The following is a 16,370-nucleotide window of genomic DNA, read 5'->3' as shown; positions in this document are numbered from 1 at the left end:
AAAGGAAAATCTTCATTTTCCTGGGCTTTCTCTGTTGCCTCCATGCTCAGGGATTCCTGGAGTCTGGCTTTAGCAATAAAGACTGAGCAAAGAAAGCATTCAGTAACTGTGCCTTCTCTACATGCTTTGTCACCAGGGCGTCCACTTGATTCAGCAGTGAGCCCATGTTTCCCTAGTCTTCCTTTTGCTACAAGTAGCAAAAGGTAGGAAAGAAGAAGGCTTTCTTGTCATACTTGACATCCCTTGCTAGATTCCATTCCAAATGGACCGTAGCATTTTTTGTCATATCCCTGTGTAATCTGACAGCATGCCTTTATTTCTCCCAAGTGCTCTGTCCTGTTTTCCATATTCCATAAATGTTCTTCTTGTGTTTCAGCTTTGTCAGAAGCTCCTTGATTATCCATACAGGTCTTCTGATGCTTTTAATTGATTTCTTACTAATAGGGGTGCACTGGTCCTTAGCTTGGGAGAAATGATGCTTGAGTACTAACCAGTGCCCTTGGACGACTCTACCTTCTGGAGATTTAACCCATGGGATTCTTCCCAGTAGGTCCTTGAAGCAGCCAAAAGTAGATCTCCAAAAGTCCAGGGTTATAATCCTGCCTATTACCCTGCTTCCTTCATATTTGGGGGATTATGAATGTCTTTTGAATAGGAGAAAAAAATTGTGTTTCCTTTCTTTGGGAAATGCTAACCTTGAAAAGTTAGTTCAGTTGGAAAGAAATTATTGAGGGATGGTATGTAAGTAAATGCCAGCTTTTTGCCCAGTGTGAGATAGGTTTGATTCAAATGAGTTTGTTGTTCCTAATTGAGCAGTACTGCTTGCTGTGGTTGATGTTCTATTCTCACTCCATATCCGAAACAGTCTTTTTTCCTAAGTGTCAAAGAGGATGCACCCAAAAGGACTCAGCTTGGAGACATTAAATTTTAAACATGGTTTTCTCTTGATTATGGCTCAAAGCCCTTTCTTTCATCTATTTTCAAAGAATTGCCTTTTTTTTTTCCCTGAGGACCTCTTTTACATCTGTACCTGGGCTTGGATGTGTCTTGCATTTGTCGCCCGTCACAACTGTGCTTTGGCTTAAAGATTATAACAGTAATAGATATTAGGGGGAAAAAAGCCAAGAGACACACATCATGGGCAGTGTTTGGGTTTGTTTTTGCAAGTGGATCAGCTGTACTAAGTTATGAAAGATGCTGTAGTTCTGATTTGCTCTCTAAAGGAGCTGTTTTTTCTTCACTGACTTTAGAGCAACCCTGCAGGAGATTAGTTAATTCCCACAGCTACTTCACTTAAATATCTAGAGTTTAGTAACGTGAACTTTTTCCTACTCTTGTGTATAAGCTCAAAGGATAATACCTTTATGAAATGTATTATTGTATACCCCTTTAGGATGTGGAAGTTGGATGTGGGATTCGTTGAAACAATGTGGTACAATAAGGGATGCCTCTGTGACCTTGATTTGGTAACAGAAAAATGCTACTGTGGCTGGCTGCCAAAGGATGCTGTGGAGTGTACATAACACTTAAAGCCTGTCTGAGCTTAATCTTCTTACAGTTTCGTAAGAATATACAGCTTGCACTAAGACACGTTGGTTGGTGACAATCCAGCAGGAAAATATACTGGTAAAATACTAAATATTTGTATAAAGGCACATCAAGTTTGAGATACTTCTCAGTGCCTCATACTCAGTTTTGGTTTTTGATTTGGTATTCGCATTGTGATTCCTGTTCAAATTAGTATGAGGCATATATTTGTCTTATGCTGAAATCTCCTTATAACCTAATCAGGCATATGGCAAAGTATGTGTGAAGGAAAAATGCTCTTTCTCTCTCTCTGAAGACAAATAAAGGGTACATGATTTGTGTGATTAGGGTCTAATGCTGTAATTGATACTCTTGCTAATAAAGTGTGGTTGGTATTAAACAGTGTGTAAATATTCTTTTTTATTGAATCCAGACAGCTCCACTAAACTCTGAAAGATGAAGGAAGAGTATCTGATAGCATTGTTGGAAAAAACAATTGAACAGGGTAGTAAAGCTAGCAGATATTAGGCTGCCTAAGATAATTTTGATAGAGTCTGGGTGGCAGTCAAATACCCATAACAACATGAGTTTCTTCTTTGACTGAGCTTTTCTATTGACGGAAATCAATGGCTTGGTGTGAGGACTAGTGGATAGATAAAAGGTACTTAAAAAGAGAGGTTAAACACAAGTTTGGATTCGTTGCTGGAAGTTGATCACTCATGAGTGAAAAGTATTAAATTTAGGAACAGAACAAGTTTTAGCACTGTTCCTTTACACTCAAATTCTTAAATTTCCTCTCAGAATGAGAAAGGCTAGCTAAATTCCTATATTTTTTGTGTCTCTGCAGTCTAACACTCCCGCTAATGGTCAAATTCAGAATCTGGATTAGTTCAGAAAACTTATTCTTAATGGTTTAGCCCACTAGCATTTTCAGATGTGAATAGCACCTGCAAGAGTAGTCACTGCATTTTAAGTCCCCTCAGTTCCCAGCATCTGCCCTCATCTTGTACTGGCAAGGATGGTTATATGTGATTGTGGTTTCTGGGTGTTCATTACTCCCAAAAATAACCCCAAACAAGATTTAAGGGTAGCCTTAAATAGTGTGTCTATAGGTATCCTTCTTGCAGGTCTCCTCCCTAAATAAAATTGTTACCTTTCTAACAAGCTGCTCCTGACTTCTTCAGTGTATAGTCTTTAATCATGTTACTAGTGCAGAGTTAGGAACATTGTGTAATGTAGTGCTTGCTTTTGCTTATTTTGTTAATGGTTAACTTGTTAACAATTACTTATTGAAGGTTTTGAATAGCTACTTTGATGGTATCAGTTTCTTTCAGTTGCCTGGTAGCTAAAATTATGAGCTGTATTATGCAATTATTGCCAGTTTCTGGCAATTAACTTATATTTTAGACCCCAAGCATACCCTGTTGATTGACAGCAAAGAAGGTTTGTGGCGTTTCTTGAAGTCAACTGCTAAGATTTTATGTGCATGTGTTTTAGAGAATGAAGTCTTCAGTAGCTTTCATGAAAGTTCTGAATATCATAATTAGATGTCTCTGGCAAAATGTGTGTAATGCTCTCTAAGAATGTTGCTTGCAGACAGGGATGCTTTGCATCAGCATCTTACTCATGTTAAAATACGTAGGTCTTTTTTGACTCCCTCTATTATGTCAATGGTGCATGTACCTCACATTGTTTGCTACTGTGAAATTATTAGTGAACATTTCCTTCTGGTTTGACTAAGGGATGTTTGAGATCAGATACAGAAAACTGGGCTGATGCTCAAATCTGATAAAAATTATCTGGGCATCCTTTTTGTGTGTATTAATAAAGATTTTAGCTCATATAATTCATTCAAAGTGCAAAGGAAAGTGCTTTCCCATTGACTAGTAGGTTAAGGGAAATAAGTTAGTTTAGATTGCAGACTCAGAAACGTGGCCTGTTGTTGTAGGAGGAGATTTAAATATCTTCTCATTGCCAGAGTCTGGTATAAAGTATACTAGAGTTTAAGCCTAGTAGCTCTTACTTCATAGCTGCTATGAAGAAACTTTGCCTCTAGACCTCATTTACTGAAAAGAAATACTTTTTATGTGATGGAGGTTTCATATTCATTTTCAGTTCATAGACTAATTTACCATTCCTGTGAAACGAATGTGTTTGTGAGCATTTTGGTGGATCTTTTCAGAGAGGAAGTTCAGGTAATTTTGCATTCAGTTAAAGATGCTGTGCTGCTTCTCTTAAATTTTAGGGGTACTAATGAGAAAAAGAGGAGGTAAAAACTTTGTTTATGACAAGTAGTTGATTTGATTATTTATGTTTCTTGTGTATGTTTTTAAAAGTGATTATTTAAGAAGGTTCATATTTAATTGAATAAGGCTCTTTGCAGGGGAGATTGGACTAGATGACCTTCAAAAGTCCCTTCCAACCCAAACTATTTTGTGATTCTATAAATCTGTGTCAAGGCTTTTATGTTAGTCAACTTCTATTAACACTTTAATAAAAAATACCTTTAGGTGTAGTATAGCATAAATACAGTGGATGAAAACAAAATAAGTGATTAATTAGTTTCATCACATTTTGTGAAAACATATTTGGTTCAACTGAAAGAATCAAATATGCTTACTAAATGACATGCTTCTTCTGAGTAACTGTGAGCTGAGTGTGTGTTCTGGAAGTCAAAAGTATTCCTTTGCATTGCTATTACTCCAGATATTGTAAGGTCGCTAGAATTTGATTTGGTCTGTTATTTTTGAACAATGTGCTTTCCGTGAGTCTTGCAACACAAGCTGTGGTTGGGCTGTTTCTAATTTGTTCTGGTTTTTGTTGAGGTAAAGGGGAGTGGGTGTGTCCTCTGGCCACCCTCCTGCTCTCTTCCTAAATATGTTTAACAGTTTTGAGTCTACACTGTTATTCGTACCTGAAAAAGTTTTATGGAGATTGAAATGCTGGAGTGTGGTGAGAGAAAAGAGAGATAGAGAGGATTTGGGGAACCAGCAAATAGAGATTAAACAGTATTAAGGGCAAGTTTAGGGATCTTGGATGTGAATTGGAGACTGGGTCAGTGCATGTTAGCTTCTTGAATAGGATTTTGTTCCAAGCCCAGACTAGAAGTTATATATTGTGATCAGTCGGGTAGGAAAAGAGACTGAGAAAATAGAGAGAACTGAAATGCCAATAGGAAAAAAAAAAATCAAGTTTCCTGAAATACAGGAATAGTTATGAATATTTTATATGACCAGTTTCTTTCCGTAACCTTTCCCTCTACTCTGTGAGATGAGTTTAGACAACAAAGAAACAAGCCAGTGTAACAAGAAAATTCCAAACAACCAAACCACAAAAAAAAGAAAAAGGCAACAAAAAGCCCTGACCCTCTGGATTATTCTAAAGGTATCCAGAGCAGTATTGCAGTTTGTCTTCCTAGTGATTTGTGAAGTATATGTGAATGCATATGCTCCTTGAAAGTGAGATTCACATGGATAAGGCTAATTATCATTCCAGGTTTAAAAAACCATGTGAAAATGAAGCTGTAATTTTCAGAGTCCAAATAAAATTGACTTTGTCCTAGGGACATGGGGCTCAAGTTCTCTCTGATAGAAGCATATGCTCTCATCTGATTCTTAAAATAACTCCTGCATGGTTTCTAACTAAATTAGCATAGAGAAGTTTCTTCTTCTTTTCTAATTACCACAGAGTTTTTTCAAAACAAAACTGAGCAAAGTGAGAAAAAATAGGCATTTCTGGTTTGTTCCAGTTGTTAAACATCTAAACATGGTTTGCCAGCCAAGAAGTCATTGTATTCTTTTGTGCTGGCTGCTAAGACGCCTGCTCTTACTCTTTCAGGACAAGTGAGCCACACATTGTAGGTATTTAATAGCAGCCAGGGGAGGTTTGTCCCAGCCTTTTAGATACTATTTTTGATAAGTTTTTTCCCCATGTAAAGGTGGAAGCAATGTGTAATAGGTAGGCATCACTTACATATTGCTAAATACTTAGAAAATGGATATTAGCAGGTTTACAGCAATCATGTATGCTATGTCCCTCCTGGAAGGCGCAGCATTTTCATTGTATCTGGTTAGCTTTTAGGATTTGTCTTCAAAATCTAGGGGCAAATGAACTCCTGATTTTAGTAAGCCTGGTTGCTCAGTGCCTTTGTCCTCATAACATGCTGGGCACTGGCAGAGCTGCTCCTGCCCTTCCATAGTAGCTGTGCCCCTTCTCAGCAGGTGCAGTCTCCAGCTGTCCTGGCACTGCTGCTCCTGCCTTGCTCTCAGGCAGTGGCTCCGGAGGTGTTATCGCTGTGGCCTTGCCACCTGCACAGTGTCATTACAGCAGGGTTTCTCAGGAGTAATGGACTGCAATGTGGGAATTGCCTCTTTTTCCCCCTGTGGCTTATGGCAGGGGATGCAATAATGTGTGAGCACAGAAATTAATGGCCAGCAGGCGCTGACTCAGCAGTTGCCCTGATCAGTATGTGCTCTGCTGAGTGCCAGCCGCACTGTAAGGAGTTACTGAGAGGGCTTGAGCAGCTCCTGGTGAAATGTATGTTGTTAGTACAGAATTACAGAATTGTTGGGGTGGGAGGGGACATCTGGAGATCACCTAGTCCAACTGTCCCTGCTAAAGCAGGTTCACCTGGAGCAGGTTGCACAGGATCTTGTCCAGATGGGCTTTGAATATATCCAGGAAAGAAGACTGCAACCTCTCTCTGGGCAGCCTGTTTCAGTTTTCTGTTACCCACAAAATCTTTCTCCTTATATTCAGATGCAGTTTCCGGTTTAATTTTGTGCCCGTTGCCCCTTGTCTTATTGCCGAGCGTTGCTGAAAAGAGTCTGGCGCCATCCTCCTGACACTGCATTTAAGATATCTGTATGAATTGATAAAATCCCCTCTAAGTAATCTGCTCCAGACTACACAAGACCAACTCTCTTAGTCTTTCCTTGTAAGAAGGATGCTGCAGTCTCCTCACCATCTTTGTAGCCCTCCTCCAGACCCTCCCCAGTAGTTTCTGGTCTTTCTTGGGCTAGGGAGCCCAGAATTGAACTCAACACTCCAGATGTGGCCTCACCAGGGCAGAGTAAAGGGAGAGGATCACCTCCCCTTAACCTGCTGATCACATGAAAAATATTAGGAGCCACTTGTTAGACTGAAGAGAGTCCAGGGGAAGGGCACTCATCTCAGGACCTCTAGCACTTTTCTTTCCAGCTGGATGTAAGGTAGAGTTCTCTTTTTTTCCTCTTTCCTATTGTTTTTATTTCTTCCCCAAACCACTTTCACCATTGGAGTTATTATATCTATGAATAAATTTTTGTGCATGTGAATGTCTCAACATTTTTTATGTGACTGCCTGTTTCACTTGAATACTTGCAGGTCTGCAGCACCCCATTCTCCTTTTTTTTTTTTTTTTTTTTACAGCCAAGATGAATATGTTATATAGAGGGCTGTTTCTATAAATGAAGGGCAGAGGGATAGTCATGACTGTGTACTCCTGGTATGCTGTTTCTAGTCACAGTTCAGTGTTGTAAGAAGGGCTTGGGTTAAGTTTAGTAGCAGTGTGCTAACTACCTCTTTGTTGGATTTTTTTCTGTAGTATAGGAGTTTTTCTGTCTTTAGAATAGCAAGAGACTTGTAGTTTTAGTTGAGACTAGGGTATGTTTTAGTCCATTCCATATCTGAATAACATTGAGGGGAAAACTGAAATGACAATGTAGTTTGGTTTTATGAATTATGTATTGTGGAAGATATTACATGGTGTCATACCACTGTAAGTCACATGTAATTAGGATGTGAACATGCATACAACACTAAAATATGTACAAAGTGCTCAAGGTCTGATAATTGTTATTGATTATTCTTCTTAGTTACCTTTTTCTATTGTAAGATTGTCTGGTTTGCCTCAGAAAATAAATGTTTTTCTAAATTCTTGCAGATTCCTGCTTCAGTGTCTTGAGGATCTTGATGCCAATTTGCGGAAACTGAATTCACGTCTGTTTGTTATCCGTGGACAGCCAGCAGATGTTTTCCCCAGGCTTTTTAAGGTAAATGCCACCTTGCAGTTGTTGTTTTTATCCACAAATATGACCAACAAACTAAATATAGCTAGGAATATTTCTTGTACTGTTTCATTCAGTACAAGAATGTTGTAAGTTATTAATGCAAATACTGGTCTATTCTTTTTCTCATTGAAGTTATTTGTATTAGTTTTGAATTCTTCCTCTCTAATGTGCATTTCACCAAGCGAGCTGAGTTGCTTTTAGATGTTACTGGTTTTTGTTTCTTTCTCTCAAGAAAAAGAATTGATTTCAAATGTTGTGCTAAGTGTAGGTACTGTATATTACTACATTTTCTTTTACAGGTTCACTTTGTAGTACTGAAATAAAATTTTGTGCACATGAGTCCATGTTCCAAGCCTGACCTGTAAAAGCAATGTTTTATTTAGGCCAAACATCTGCTGTGATTGCTTTTTGACCATAAAAGGTGATTTAATAAGCTTTTCTCTAGTAGTAAGATTGTTAAAAGCACAGTGTAACTAAAAAGCATTTTCTAGTCAAAGACATGTAAGGCTCTTGTGCAAAGGGGTTTTACTGTAAGAATTAAAGCTGTGAGTGATTACTGCTGATAGTAATATGTTGTCTATGGATAATAGTGTATTTAAGGTTGTAATACTATATTAGTATTGTAAAAATAAACACTTGGCAAATAGATATGAAGAGTTTTTTCAGAATGATTGAATTGAGGTGACTGAAACAAATGAGATTGCGGATGGAGGATGGTAAACGGAAATATCCATTTTTCCAAAGAGGTTGTATGTTCATTATTTTTATTCCTTTTATTTTTATTTATTGTCTTCAACACCAACCTGAGAACTCAAACCACATTTCCATCTTCATTATTGTGATTTTGTTGTGAAATGCTAACTGGGTGATACTTCTACTGGTCTTTCCTTGATTTCCCCTCAGTGAAGACTTTCCTGGAGGAGTACTGTGGCATCAGCTGCTGCTTGCAACCCCTCAGATCTTCAAGGTTATTGTATTTGTCAGCCACACTTAGTTCGGTTACGTTTAAGTAGGAAGGTCTTCCCATTGTGTGTTGCCTTCTGGATTTGAGCAACCTGTGGCAAGTCTTAAATACTTTAATGACAACTTTGACAGCTCCTGTTTTAGATTTTGCTGCTAGGATGATCTTTCTATGCCTGGCAGCTTTGAATTTCCACATTTTTTGAATATTAATTTTAGTGCTGAGAAGAAAATTAAAATAACTTGTAAGATAGATAGCATACAGCAATCAAAAAAGAACATTCACATCTGTCTGTGTCTTCTGGTTCCTCAAGTTAGTGTCTTCATCATATATTGGTTCACTGAGGGACTTTTCAGGACATCCTCTATGCTCAAACAAGTTACTGAAGCTCTTGAGGATTTCTTCACTTTTGAGTGAAGTTGACCTGGAACATGCATCTATGTCTTATAATTATATCTCACAACTTCTTTTGCCAGAGCAGTAGCTGTACATCAGACACTTACAGTGCAGTGAAGGGCTTATAACACTGAACAAGGCTTTTCAGATCATCCCTATTAAATCTCAGAGGTGAGCAATGATTCTGACCCTGAAGAATGAACACATGTGGAAAAGATAAGTTCAGTTAAGTTTGGAAAAATAACTTCAGTTAAGTCATTAACTTAGGATAGGAGATAGTGGAACTTCCGTAGAGCCCTGTCAGGTGTCAGGAGCCCTATGACAGGTGCCAGCATCTGTGGATTTCCTGGTAATGAACATATCAACCGCTGTTTCTTGGTAAGGCTTTCCTTTTCACAGTCTGAACAATACCTTCAAAAGGCAGAACACTGATCTATCTTTATCCTTACAAAAGTCCTCAAACACCTTTAGCCTCTTTCATTTCATTTAAGTTTTGGCTTGTTCTTGCCTCATTCTCTTCAATTTGTCCTGTTCTGCTATCTATCTATCTATCTATCTATCTATCTATCTATCTATCTATCTATCTATCTATCTCAATTCTGTTTTCTTTACTGGGCTTGGCTCAGTAAAGAAAATAGAATTGAAACCATCACTGATTTTTTAAATACATCAGTGTTGTTAAAACGATTCAGCAGTATGACTGTGTGCAAAATTATCCGTGTCTCTGATTCTTCTAATTGCCTGGCTCATGCTGATGTGATCTGGGTGTATTCACGTTACACAGCAGTTGTCTCAGAGTTTCTTGACTTCCCTAGGGACTTGACTCTGTGTCTTGGACACTCTTTTTTATGGACTTTGCAAATTGAGAGAGGAAAGAAGAGTTTAGAAAAGTATCTGCTGCAACTCATCAGACAGTGGTTTTATGTTACGGAGCATTATCAAATGGGAAGTAAATGTTATGTGATGGCATAGGAAGTTGGACTGCTGGCCTTGAGGATTCAAGGCCTGCTGGGTTAGTCTTGGCAGACTTAATGACGGTGGGATCCCAGCCTGGTTTCAAAGAGCAAGCACTCCTTGGAATCATCTATACTCAGGGCTGGGCTTCATGTAGAAGAGAGCTGGAGTTCGGAAGTGAAATTGCACCCTAGGTGATTAGCATTGCGTGCCCTTGTCTCTGATGTAAATCCAATTCTCTGAAATACTATGGTGTGTTAAATCAAGTCATTAAGATTCTGGGGGTTTAGAAAGGTATTTGATTGGCGTGATGGCTTCCTAGGATCATCTTGTGCATACGTCACCTTTCCAATTCCCTACTGTCTCAGAAGCCTTAGCCATTATTGATCCCTTTGTTCCCTTCATTTTCCTCACCTGTGACTGTTGTCGCAGCATCTGTGACATAAAGAATATTAGACTTCAAGGCATAAGGCATTCTCTTTGTAGAAGACAGCCTTTTTTATTTTTTTTATTTTTTTTTTTAATTGAGAATTTGAAGATTGTCTTGAGTGAGGAGAAGGGATTTGGAAAAGGTAAAGAAAGTGTTTGGTGATAGGGCGGGGCAATATTTCCAACCCCTCCCTTCAAACTTCAGTTCTGCTGTTAAAGCTGACAGGCATATGTAAAAAGCTTTTGTGTAGAGCAAGGTACTGCTATTGATCCATGTTCAGAAGACAGCCTTTGTAATCTTCCTCTTCTGTTGAGTCTTTTACAGTATGTGGATCCTAAAGTTAGAGATGAGTTTTCAAAATTTGCATGAAAATTGTTCGTTACACGTTGCATTGCTGAGCACCCACAGTAATAAGACAGATGGAGGTTTTTTTATGCTTGATAGCTACTTAGATGCCAAAAAGTTGGACTTTATTTTTGTTATTCTGGGTGCCTAATATATTTTGGATCTTTCTCTATCTCTGATAACTATCCACAGGTAATAGCTGACTTTCCATTCTGCCCCTGTCCTTCCAGTTCCCCTTTCCCTGACCCTCCATCATGCAGCTGAGTTTCTAAAGGACCACACTTTTGGTTTGTGTTGTAGGAATGGAACATTGCAAAACTTTCTATTGAATATGATTCTGAACCATTTGGGAAGGAAAGAGATGCAGCTATCAAGAAGCTGGCTAGTGAAGCTGGAGTGGAGGTCATTGTTCGGATTTCACATACATTGTATGACCTGGACAAGTAAGTTACCATTTTCCTTGGATTTTAAAAAAGGAGGGAAAAAAAACCCTTGGAATTTTATGTAGTATTTATTTATATATTGTGGGCTACTTTCCGCACCAAACAGTTCATAGTTAGGAAAACTACAAATTTTGTTTTATGTTTCACTTTTATCCATCCATAAACTCAAAAAAAAAAAAGTAACTGAATGTGAAATGTAGTTTTAATTTGGAGTTCTTTTTAAAATAATGTTTATGTTAATTAGCTGTCATTTATAATTAAGTTATTCAAACATATCTGTAGCTTCCCCCAAATAACATTCAGTTTTGTTTAGTTGCTTTGTTTGTTTTGTCTTTATTTCACTTTTTGTACACAAGTTATGAGAAAGTCCCTTTTTTTTAAGAACTGTTTCCCACCAATTATCTATTCAATAAGTAATTGGGGATTGTTTGCTATTCCTGTGTTGCCTTATTTAATGTCTTGTTATATTTTTCCACAGATCTGTTTAATGGATTGGTGTTAATTCCCTATTATAGAAACATTATCCACAAACTAGTTACAAGTATAACTTGTCTTAACATTAGGTGATTTATTGTGGTAGCTGCCCATTTTATTCTCTTACAAGCTGATGTATAAGAGACTATTAGACATATGGGAGGGCAATGAAATTGGAAGTATTTAACTTTTTGAAACCAATAGCTGACTTTTTTTAATCTCAAATTGGAAATTCTTTTTTCCCCCTCCCACCCAAACACCCTGCTAAATAAGCATTTGGTTCCGTCTATCACTTTGTAAATTTTTCTTTGAAGTTTTCCTTTTTTCTAAGACCTCAGATGTATTTAAAATGGCAATGCAAAACACAACACTTTAGGCAGTGGTTTTTAGGCAGTCAGTGTGTTTAAGCTACATGTGAATTTCCCCCCATATTAAGACAGTTTTAATATTGACTACTGTTCTCAATATCAGAAGGGGAAAGTGAATTTCTTTGAATGTAGATAGCGTGGCCTTGTACGTGACTTGGATATTTCTGCATGTAGCTAGAATCTCTATCTGCTTTACTGATCTGTTCTTTGCTTTGAGCTGTCCATGTTCATTATTTCCTTGTTCATGAGGGAATTTCTATAACCCAGGAATGAAGAAAATTGACTTGCTTAAAAACAGTTAGTTTATATGTCTCCCTAGTGGGGAAGGAAGGATGGTATATTTAAAGTTCTAGCTGTCTGGATTACCATGTATATTTGGGATTCTAGGTAAGCTGGGGGAAGGTAAGAAGATACTTCTGTGTATGTATAGGTATGTATATTTTATAAGAAAAACTGTTAAATACTATCGTCTGACGTACTTCTTTTCTGTTTCTCTTTTTAATATAGAATAATAGAATTAAATGGAGGACAGCCTCCTCTTACTTACAAGCGATTTCAGACCCTAATTAGTAGAATGGAACCCCTGGAGATGCCTGTGGAGACTATAACCCCAGAAGTAATGAAAAAATGTACTACTCCAGTTTCTGATGACCATGATGAGAAATATGGTGTGCCATCACTTGAAGAGCTGGGTATGTTCTGAGATTGCTTTGGCATTTTGAAACAAGATGTAATCTACCATTGAAAGCACAATACTTAAAACAACAAGTGAGGTCCTGCTACTGGGTAATTGTTAACCTGATGCAATTATGACATACAAAAAGAACAAAAAAAGATAACCAACTCTGTAAATTTTGGTTGGCTTATGGTAAATAACAGGTCAGGTCAAACTATACCAAGTACTGTTTGGCTTCTTGTAATACAGCATAGCCATTTTCTTGGGGTACCAAATAATCATTAAGCTACTAATTAATAGTCTTTAATGCTTCATTTTGTATTAAATACACTTCGTATCTTTGTGCTTCAGGTCATTTATCTGTCATTTAACAAATTATTTCTAAAAAACCCGGCCTCTTTTCTTGATATACTGAAAAAACATATTAATAAGACAATTAATTACTTTAGAAGGTTCTGCGGGGAAAAAAGTCTTACATTTCTATAAATGTAATTTTAAGGAATAGTATCAGCTGCTGTCCTGTGAAGCTTCTTATCTCTTTCCTGTTTCCCCACACATCCCAGAATACAGGCAAATGTGCTATGCCCTCCAAATGGCTAACAGAAGGGTCTGGACAGGTTTGGTTAACCTGCTACTGCCCTGTCTAGGCCATTCAAACTCTTACAAAGCAGACCTTGGTTTTTGAAGCCTTTATAAGAAGCAGTGATCTCACTATGCAGTGGTTAAACTATAGGCAGACATGTTCTCCCACGCATCTGGTGAGCAATCTTGGGGCAGGTGGGAGAGGGTGGAAAAAATCTGATTACCTTCTTTTTATCTTTCTTTTGTGGCTCAAGTACATGTTTATCATCAAATTTACAATCTCTGTTATTGAAATTGAGGTCAGTGATATCTAGGAATGTTCTGAAGATGGCACTCATGCTTTTACCTTGGTGGAAAAGTTTTAGACATTTTGGAAATGACAAAAGCAATCGTTGCTTCTTAATAGTAATTAAAAAAAAAAAAGTTATGGTTTTAGGATAGCCTGCATATTGCAGATTTGGAAAATCTGAGGGGTCACTTCATGTAAAAAAAACAAACAAACCAGAAGAATTGGGACTGAAGTAAGACCATTTGTGATGTATATTGATGTAAATATAAAAGGAAAAATTTGAGTTTTGCTGCAAGTTAGAGGTATTGGATGTGTTTCAAGACGAATTGGTTGCATACTGTTTTAAAACAGACTTTTTCAGGTGTCCAATTTAGGGTTTTTCTAAGGATGCAGTAGTCAGGTATCAATATGCTATAATTTTGTTGCCTTACAGTATAAGCAAACAAGCAATTTCCTTTATTCAATTTGTCTTTCAGGTTTTGACACAGATGGTCTGCCTTCTGCAGTATGGCCAGGAGGAGAAACTGAAGCTCTCACACGCTTAGAAAGACATTTAGAACGAAAGGTATGTTTCAGATTGCTGCAAGCCTGACATATCTGGGAAACATAGTTACTCTTTGCTATGAAACCTAAAGGGATTTGGGCAAGTTGTGTTACAGAAAAAATCAAACCCACAAACTTTAACTCAAATCCTCAATGATATAAATCAATAGTTTGTTTTTTAAAGATGATAGTAAATTATCTTTGAAATGAATTTTAGAAACAGTCTGTTTTACTCTTCTATACTATAAAAAATTAAATTTATTTTGGAAGTAATTTTATTTTTAAAAAACCATACATTTTATAACTTTGAAGGGGAATTCTTCTGACAACTAATGTATTGCTAGTTGTCTAGGTTTCCAGTGCATTTAAAAGAAAGGCACAGATAGCTCTGGAAGACAGTCCATGCCTTCTGCATTGAGTTGAATTACCTTCTAGAGGTTCTGCTGATTCAAAAGGAACGCCTGTATATTGTAGGTGACCTGACCATCTGTCCACTGTTTGGATTCAGTTACAGACAGTGTGTGATTTCTCCCTTTCTAACTTGCTATGTAGCCTCTAGTCTGATTTTGCTTGTGGGTTTTGTTTTGTTTTTTTAAGGCTTGGGTAGCCAACTTTGAAAGACCACGAATGAATGCAAATTCCCTTTTGGCAAGCCCTACGGGGCTCAGTCCCTACCTCCGCTTTGGCTGTTTGTCCTGTCGGCTCTTTTATTTCAAGTTAACGGATCTGTACAAAAAGGTAGGACTTCTGTGTACTTGGATACATGTTGTTAGATGCCATGGTTATCACCTACTTCTAACAAACTGTTTTTCTTTAATGGTGATCTTCAGGTAAAAAAGAACAGCTCCCCTCCCCTCTCCCTCTATGGCCAGCTGTTATGGCGTGAATTTTTCTACACAGCGGCAACTAACAATCCACGGTTTGATAAAATGGAGGGGAATCCTATCTGTGTTCAAATTCCATGGGATAAGAATCCTGAGGCTTTGGCCAAATGGGCAGAAGGCAGGACAGGTTTTCCTTGGATTGATGCGATTATGACACAACTTCGTCAGGAAGGTTGGATTCACCATTTAGCCCGGCATGCTGTAGCGTGCTTTTTGACTCGAGGTGACCTCTGGATTAGCTGGGAAGAAGGAATGAAGGTATTGTTTCTTCTTGAATTTCCTAAAGTGCCTGTTAAAGTTTCAGGTGGTCGTTCTAGAATCGTTACTGTGTGGTGTAAGTTGAATTTTAAACCTTAAACTGTGGGCAAAACTAAATCAGTTCTGATAAACCAGGTGTGCTGAAATTTTGCCTCTTGAATGTCCCCTTTTGTTAGAATTTTAGGTTTCTTGCAGTCAGAATAGGTCTGAAGTTCTTTCAAATTTGAGATTTCTTTCTATATCTTGACAAATAATTACAATAATAATATTATTTAATTTTTCCCCCCAATCATTCTGTGTGTAAGCAATTTCTGTTCGTATTTTGCATCTGCTGCCCTGCAAAGAGTGAGTACTTATGGGAATAAAAGAGAGAAAACTAAAAACTGAGAATGTCCTTTCAGCAATGCTTGTCACTTTGCTCAGTGTTAGAACTGTGAGTAAAGGCAACATGATTTAGCTGAAGGCTCAATGCAGTTAATTTTATGCAAGTATAAGATGCTGAAATTCAAATCTAAGATGTCAGGTTTTTGAAGAAAACAAGGGAATAATTTATTCTCACTAATGAAGCCTTTGAATAATTTTTAGATTTCTAGAAGCGTAGCAGAACTTTTACTGAGCAATAATAATCTATGAAAAATTGAGAATCAGATTTTATTTTTGAAATCTAAAAAATTTAATTGCCATGAAGATTGCCATATTTCTATATGTATGTAATCATATGAAATTTTCTTCTTTAACAAATCAGTTATAGTCGAACACCTTTCAAAAATTTTTGGTTACTTCTGCAGTTCACAAATACAGACATTGAAGATGCAGATACATAGGTAACTCAGTATGTTCCAGATAAATTACTCTGTAAATTACAGATACATGGCAGCTTGTTCTTACTTTTGCAATAATACAGATACATGTGAAGGCCCCAGACTTGTGCAGTGGAAAGATGTTCAACTCAAGTTTCCATAGCTAGCAAAAGTTACTCTGGCATTTCCCATGGTGTTACTTCCAAAGTCTTACTACGTGGCAGCATCTAGTGGAACAATTGTGTGCTAACACCCTTCTAAATGTCTAAAGATCTTGTTGCATTTTGAGTCACCATCTATTAAACATATTTTGTAAGCATTTTAAGATAAATTCTATTTTTTCAAAAGACTTTTTTCCCAAGTAGTTGCAGATATTTAGCAGAAGATACT

At 37.4% G+C, this 16,370-nt stretch overlaps 1 protein-coding gene across 4 annotated transcripts in view; it reads left to right on the top strand.

Annotated features, from left to right (window-relative positions):
- CRY1 (cryptochrome circadian regulator 1) overlaps nt 1–16,370 on the top strand; it is a 38,773-nt gene that overhangs the window by 14,428 nt on the left and 7,975 nt on the right. For all 4 annotated transcript variants that reach the window (XR_009418465.1, XR_009418464.1, XM_059471838.1 and 1 more), the window contains exons 2-7: nt 7,451–7,559; nt 10,964–11,106; nt 12,456–12,640; nt 13,972–14,060; nt 14,636–14,776; nt 14,869–15,180. Coding sequence is in view for 2 of the 4 variants with exons in the window: in XM_059471838.1 (XP_059327821.1) it covers nt 7,451–7,559; nt 10,964–11,106; nt 12,456–12,640; nt 13,972–14,060; nt 14,636–14,776; nt 14,869–15,180 (979 nt within the window). In the remaining 2 variants the exon portion in view is untranslated. The remainder of the gene's footprint in view (nt 1–7,450; nt 7,560–10,963; nt 11,107–12,455; nt 12,641–13,971; nt 14,061–14,635; nt 14,777–14,868; nt 15,181–16,370) is intronic.

This window comes from Ammospiza nelsoni, chromosome 5 (genome assembly GCF_027579445.1).
Source record: "Ammospiza nelsoni isolate bAmmNel1 chromosome 5, bAmmNel1.pri, whole genome shotgun sequence".
Taxonomy (NCBI): domain Eukaryota; kingdom Metazoa; phylum Chordata; class Aves; order Passeriformes; family Passerellidae; genus Ammospiza; species Ammospiza nelsoni.
This window is presented reverse-complemented; position numbering and strand designations above follow the sequence as displayed.